Here is a 7,745-nt window from a genome sequence, read left to right as displayed (position 1 = left end):
TAAGAAAAGAGGATATAAGAGTTAAAAAGGAATAGAGAAAAAGGGGTTCTATAGCTTGAGGCTACTAGGGCAGGTCTAGGACCGCTAGAAAGAATCGCCTAAAAAAGAAAAGAGAAGAAAATAGGAATAGTTAACAGAGAAAGGGAAAATAGTAGTTAGTGAAAAGAAGTTAGTTAGAAGTTAGAGAGAAGTTAGAGGCCTAGTTATTTGGAAGAGAAATGTGTGATCACTTTAAATTTGTGTGTTCTGTATGTGTTGTCTGTGGATCCTTGTTGTTTGTGTGGCAACCGGTTTTATGAAGTAATATGTTAGATTTTATGTTGAATAAAACGAATAAAATTAGGAAATAGGAGATTAAGGAGATGAAAATAATAATAATATACTTACATATTCAGTATTTGCTAAAATACTATGAGCCTTTTTTAAGGACATTTGATAAACATATGAGCCTGTAAAGGACGTTTGATAAATATAGTATGAGCCTTTTGTGGGGACTTTTTTGGTTAAAATACTATGAGCCTCTGCTTGGAGGACTTTGGAAACTGTTAAAATATATGAGCCCCAGAAAAAGGACTTTATATTTAAAGAAATAATAAAGGAAAGTGTTGGCAGGAATGTGTTAGTCACATTGAAGAGTGTATTGTACTTAGTGGTTTTCTACAATGTTAAAGTGTTTGTCTGTTGTCTCTTTTTATGGGGTGAGAGTTCAAGAAGGAAGTAAAAGGACAAGGGGGGTGTCTGGAGGCAGAGGAGAGAACAGCTGGTCTACCTCACAGGAAACCTGAGGCTTGCAGACGACAGCACACGCATCTGAACCCAGCAATAAGGCCAGTGTGATTTTATCCACAGACTCTTTCTAATCTACCTGCTTTTTGACCTCTATGCATTTGTTAATGGTTGATATTGATGATACATATATTGTGTGATTGGTAATCAGATTTGGGACAACAACAGTATATTCATTTGTTTGCACATAGCATGTATGTTGCAGTTTGAGGCTTGGCAATGACTGACCATTCAGAAAACAGAGTTTAATTTCTGCTGAGTTGGGGAAGCTGTACCTTGCAATTTGATCGGTTGTTTGTATATGATTGATATTGTGTGTGGACCTGGCGTTGTTTGCTCTTACATCTGTAGGGTTGTTTTTGCATCCTCTGAAGTTGGCAAATTGATTCATTTGTTTGTTGATTGTGATAAAAAGGGGGAATATAGGTAGTAATAATAATAGTGTATCAATTAAAATAAATATAATAATAGGATAATAGAATAGAGTTAAGGTAATTTTTAATTAGGTTGAATTTGATTACAGGTAAAAAGGGGGTGTTACTATTATATCAAAAATGGATAACTCAAAAGTAACTACTCCTGTTGAGGTAGTTCAGAAGAATAACCCTTTAATTAAAGGTATTGCAAAGATGTCACAGAAGAGGGGTGTAAGCGTTGGCCTGAAATTGAGCAACCATGGCCAGTGATAGGAACCTTTAATCCAGAAGTAATAAAAACAATACAGGTGCTTGTGACCACATATAAGGCAGACGAAAAGAAAGGAAGAAAAGGTGAAAGACGTAAACAGAAGAGACAAACGGAGCTTGGCATTCTCCAGTTGTTTGAGAAGGAGGGACAGAAATGGATGGAGAAGAAGAAAGACTGTGAAGAGAAGACGGTAGATGAAATGAAAAAGAATGTGAAGAAAACAGAGAAGTTAATGGCAGAGATTGATGCACCCTTTTCACATGTAGTTCCAGTACAGACCTCCGCCGTATAAGAAGGAGATGGAGCTCAGGGAAGTTTATCCTCAGCTTCCGGTAATTAGTCAAGAGGGCAATTACCACATTAAGAATGAGGCTGAGCAGGTTATAGAAGTGGGGAAAGCAGAGACAACTATTAGGATGTATCCAAGTACAAAAAGTAAAAAGAAAACGACACGTTTGGAGACCGGAGGACGATTGAGAATTAAAAGGATGGATTTTGGAGAAGTGGAGTATCAGAGTGATGAAGAAGAAGCCAGGGGAGGATATGATCCAGCGGTCAGACGACTACTGGCCAGAGCGGAAAGAAGAGGAGGTACAACAGGAAGAAGAAGGGAACTGAGAGATGAAAGTGAAGTTGAAGGTGAAAGTGGAAGTGAAAATAAGATTGAGAATGAGGATAGTGATGAAGAAAGTGAGAGTCCTACTCTTTTGAAGTTTGCTAAGATAAAAACTGCTTATAGAGAAGAAGAAAGACGACAGATTTTAAGAGAAGTTGAAGAGAATATAGATCGATGCTGTAGATGTCTGGACAAATGCACTACACCAAAAGGAAGGAAGGCATTAGAAGACCAATTACAAGAACTGCAGATTCAGAAGAAAAAAGGGCGGAAAACAGGTTCCCAAAAACAGGACAAGGAATATGAACTGCGTTCAAGGAAAGAGAAGAAGCCTGGTAAGATGTGTCCAGTTATCATAAGAGGTCAGAATTTGGAGTATAAACCTTGGCAGAGTACTGACATGTCAGATATACTTGAGAAGTTACCTACTCTTCAAGATGGAGCACACCCTTGGATCTCAAAGTTGGAAGAGATCATGGTGGGGACGCAAGCTGCAGTAGGAGACATTAAGAGATTGCTGGCTAATATACTTGGGGTTCCAGCCATGGGGGAGATTTTGCAGAGAGCTGGATTAAACCGTTATGTGGAAACTGCTGTAAATGATTCAGAGCTGTTTGCAGCAAATAGAGGTCGAGTGTGGAGAGCATTGAAAGATACATTTCCGACAAATATACACCCCGACAACATTCTCATTGAGCCACTGGGACAGGAAGAAAATCCGAGAGCCTATGTGTCAAGAGCCTATCAAGTGTGGAGAAATGTCACAGGAAACGATCCAGAGGAGAGCCAAATGGAGCAATCAATTTTGCGAGTCAAGATACAGAAGGGGCTACCTCTACCAGTGCGGAGCAAATTGGCAGAAGTGGTTGGTCTTGGAAATATGGCGAAGGGTGTATATACAGACCATGTAGCACATCAAGTGGACCTGTATAGAAAGAAGGAGTATGATCAGAAGGAACAAGATCAAGAAACTCTTCAGAAACTCAATCAAATACAATTGGTGGATAACAAGAAGAAGGAGAAGAAGCAGGCTTTAGTTTTACAGAGCCAGCCTGAACAAAATCAGCCGCCACCACAATTGCAGCCAAACCAGGTTCAGTTTCAATCACCTCAACCGTCCCCAGTGGTCCCTGTTGTTTATAACACACAACCAACTTTTGGCCAGCTGCAAATATGGAGAGGAAGAGGTCGAGGAACCTTTGGAAGAGGAAGAGGAAACTTTAATTTCCAACAGTTCTCAGAAGTGTGTTATAACTGTGGACAGTTTGGACACTTTGCTCGTGAGTGTGATAGACCAGGAGGAAATTTCAGAGGAAACTTCAGGGGAAATGCAAGAGGAGGATTCAGAGGTCAGCAATTGATAATCCGGGGACCGGCGAACCCTTATAGGGGTCCAGAGCAAGGATTTTAGGGGTGCCTGGAAAATTCGAAAGGGGGGTGTCAGCTGGTAGTGTCAGGGCCGGAACAAGATCCAACAATAATGGTGAAGGTAAATAATAGACCATTAGAAGTGATGGTAGATAGCGGAGCGGCTTTCACCTGTATTCGGCCTGAAGATGCTATATACCTCCCTATGTCTGGTCGGGGTTTGAGGGAGTGAAACAGCTGGTACCTCTTACAAAACCAATTGAGCTCTGTTACAAAAATCAAAAAACTACAATACCTATATTGGTTTCAGAACACACACCTATTGCACTGTTAGGAAGAGATGCTTTATGCAGATTGAAGTGTGTTATAAAGTGTACACCCGACGGCTGTTTGGTGGAGATGCCATCTGATACTGCTTACCAACTATTGATGACAACAGATGTGGAGGCCTCTTCAGTATGCTGGATTGGAGATCTTAGTGCAGAGTTTTTGGAACCTGTTAAATTGTGGGAGAAGTTCATTGTAGCAAATATGCCTGATGCAAAACTTTCAGACTATTCGCTTCATTGTACGCTCAAGTATTTTAAGGACGCTGCCCAGTCAAATTGTGAGGAGTGGATAAGTCATCAACCAAAAGAAGTTGAACTCACCTCGTCTTGTATAATTTTGGGACCACGAGGAGCAGCAATGATGGTTGATATGAATGAATATGTGAGCGAAGAATATAAAATCAAAGAGAGTGTACCACATGTGACTTTGATGGTGTCTGAAGAATATGAACAGAAAGATATAGGAGAAATGATGGCGGAAGCAGTAAAAGCTGTTTTTGCACCAGTAGAGGGGAATTCTGCCATCTGGAAGAGTGAGGATCAGCGGTTTCTCAAGATTATGATATCTGCTCAAGGACATGGGCGACCACAAGGTGTCCAAATGACACATGAAACGATATGTGGGGTTGAAATGGACGCAGACGTTTTGAGGAGAGAAATGTTACAGCAAGTACCTGAATGTTTGTGGTCTCGATACAGTACTGATATTGGTCTTGTTAAATCAGCTCAACCAGTGAAAGTGGAACTTAGACCTGGAGCCAGACCTCCTTGGAAGAATCAGTATCCACTGAAAGAAGAGGCAGTTCAAGGGATTGAACCACAGCTTGAAGGACTTCTGAGAGCAGATGTGCTGAAGATAACTCAAAATCCTATAAGCAATACGCCATTGTTGCCTTTACAGAAACCAGATGATTCCTATCACTTGGTTCATGATTTGAGATTTGTGAACAAAGTAGTAGCCGATTTTCCAGCAGAAGTGCCAGATCCGCATATTTTGTTAGCTCAAATTCCCCCAAATGCTACACATTTTACAGTATTGGATTTATGCAGTGCATTTTTCAGTGTTCCACTGAGCGTAGAAAGTCAGGGTTTGTTTGGGTTCACATACAAGGGACAGTTTTATGTGTACAAAAGGTTGCCACAGGGATTTAAACATAGTCCTCATATTTTCAATAAAGTATTGAAAGATGATTTGGCAGGACTAGATCAAAAATTAAAAAGTACAGTGGTTCAATATGTAGATGACATTATTATTTGTTCACCAGATAAGAAAACATGTCATGAAGACTCAATTAAGCTGTTGCAGATTTTGGCAGAAAATGGTCACAAGGTCTCACAGAAGAAGTTGCAATATTGTCAGGAGAAGGTAGTTTATTTGGCTTAAACAATATCACAGGGCCACAGAAGTATTTCTGACAGTCATTTAGAGGCTATTCGAAAGGCTCCAAAGCCCCGAACAGTCAGGGAGATGATGACATTCCTCGGTATCACTGGTTACTCTTCAGCATGGATTGAAGATTATGCAAGTTTGACAGGACCTTTAAGGGCTATGATTAAAGATACTGGGAGTACTCAACTTCATTGTAATCTTCTCTGGACACAGGATGGTTTATTAGCCTTTGAAACGATTAAACAGAGGTTACAAGAAGCGCCAGCGTTAGCACTTCCAGACTATTCTAAGAATTTTCTGTTGTACGTATCTACTTCAGCTGGAGGAAAATATGCATGCGCAGTTCTTTGTCAGCCAACCGGTACAGGGACCAGTCCTCAACCTATTTCATATTATTCTACTGCTTACTCAGATGTTGAACTTGGACTACCACTGTGTTATAGAGCAATGGTGGGAGTCTATTTAATGTATGACAAAGCATCTTCGGTCACGAGGGGATATCCAGTGACAATTCTTACTCATCATAGTCTCAGAAATCTTTTGAACTATGGCAGGTATACGTTGACCATGCCTAGACTTAGAGACTATAATAGGCTTTTAGAACAGGAGGATGTCACATTAGTCAGATGTGTTACGATAAATCCAGCTGAGAATTTGCCAACTCCAGAAGATGGTGAACCACATGATTGTGTTCAAGAAGCAGAGAAATACTCAAGATTAAGGTCAGATTTGAAAGCTCTCCCACTGCGTGAGGCAGATGTAGAGTATTGGACAGATGGGTCCTGTTATCGTGTGGGAGATAATTTGAGTGCTGGTTATGCGGTGGTAAAAGCCCAGGGAACAGGATTTGTTGTTGAGAAAGCGGAAGTGGTACCGCAGCCTGCATCAGCGCAGCTTGCCGAATTGGTGGGGTTAACTGAAGCATGTCTTTTAGCGGAAGGCAAGCGTGTGACGGTCTATACAGATTCTGCATATGCTCATAATGTGTGTCATTTGTTTGGATCAGTATGGAAAAATCGAGGGTTTAAGAAAACAGATGGTTCCCCAATACAGCATCACACTCAGATAATGAAACTTCTCCATGCTATGATGAAACCTAAAGAAATAGCAATAGCTAAATGTGCAGCACATAAGAAGGATGTGTCAAGAGTCACTCAGGGTAATAAAGCGGCTGATGAGGCTGCAAAAGCAGTGACAGGAGCTGAGAAGTTGGGTAAAGTTTTCTTGGTCACACATGAAGTAGATTTGGAGGATAAGATTACAGTGAAAGATGTGGTCTTAATGCAGGAAGCTGTCTCTGAGGTGGATAAACAGTTGTGGGTAGATCGAGGGGCAACACAGGATTCTACTGGTCTTTGGAGAAATCAGGAGGGGTGTGATGGTTCCTCCAGGTCATATTCCAACGCCAAGGGGTCCAATGCGTGAGTTGGTGGTGGATTTTGTCGATATGATAAAACCAGTGGGAGGTAAGAGGTACATGTTGGTCGTCGTGGATAGATTTTCACAATTTCCTGAATCTTGTCCAACTAAGTGGAAGGATGTTCAGTCAGTTGCAAAGTTTCTGTGCAGGGAGGTCATAAGCAGGTGGAGACTTCCTGATCGAATATCTTCGGATAACGGGAAGGAGTTTGTGGATAAGACTGTGAAATTGATTTTACAGAAATTGGGTATTAAACAGCGTCTTGGGGCAGTTTATCATCCACAGAGTCAAGGGAGAAATGTGTGTGTGTTGATGTTTGTTTTTAAATATATTGTGTCTATTTGTTTTTAATGTTTGCAAAGATACTGCTGTGCTCTCTCTTCCTAGACGGACATTGAAGGAGGATCAATGTGAGAAGCTGGGTGTTCGGGGACTGAAGGACCCTGAACTAGGACACTGTGATGAAGCTTTGCAGTGCCAGTGGGAAACGAATGGAGCAAAGTGGAAAAGAATCACAGTGCAACATACTTTTGTTTTATCAATGTTGTAAAAAATGTAATTGAGTTATGTGCTTGTTAAGAAAGTGGATGTATTGGAACCTCAGTTGTTTTCTTTTTGTTTTCGGGGTGTTTAAGGAAAGTAATGCTAGGAAGGGAAAGGTCCAATGGAGGGTCCGATGGGTCGACCAGCCTGATGTTGGATATGGTTTTGATTTATTTTCTGAGGTATCTATATATATACTCTGCTTAAGATATTTCCCTATACATTTTAGAAATCCTTCTTTTTAGTAGGCTTGGAGTACTACTGTGTGGTCGCCTTAGACAGAGGGGCCGTGAGAGAATTTCCTGTCTAGATTGAAAGGTGGACATTTTAAGAAAGATGACTGTCTGATAGGTTTTCGCTCTCACACTCCATGAATTTGTTGTATCGTTAAGGGTTGTGCTGTAACTGGCACTGTAAGAAGGACATATCATCTGTTAACAATGATATGTTTAGTGTTGAATGTGGTATTGTTTTGGTGGTCGAGACTTGGAGCTGAAGGGGAAATATGAATATTAATTCTTGTTTTCTTATCTGTCCCTTTCTGTGCTGGGGGTTGTGAAGATGTATAAAGTTAAGTAATGGTTAAGGTTAATGTTAAAAGTTAAT

The 7,745-nt window shown here is 40.7% G+C and overlaps 1 protein-coding gene across 1 annotated transcript; it reads left to right on the top strand.

Annotated features, from left to right (window-relative positions):
- The first annotated feature begins 1,772 nt into the window (after positions 1–1,772).
- LOC125015766 lies at positions 1,773–3,500 on the top strand. Its single transcript, XM_047597709.1, has 2 exons — positions 1,773–3,051; positions 3,391–3,500. Exons 1-2 carry the CDS (start codon positions 1,773–1,775, stop codon positions 3,498–3,500), a joined length of 1,389 nt encoding a protein of 462 aa, XP_047453665.1.
- Positions 3,501–7,745: the final 4,245 nt, after the last annotated feature.

This window comes from Mugil cephalus, chromosome 11, assembly GCF_022458985.1.
Source record: "Mugil cephalus isolate CIBA_MC_2020 chromosome 11, CIBA_Mcephalus_1.1, whole genome shotgun sequence".
Lineage (NCBI taxonomy): Eukaryota > Metazoa > Chordata > Actinopteri > Mugiliformes > Mugilidae > Mugil > Mugil cephalus.
Note: the sequence above shows the minus strand (reverse complement) of the source record. Positions and strands in the feature narration are given on the sequence as shown.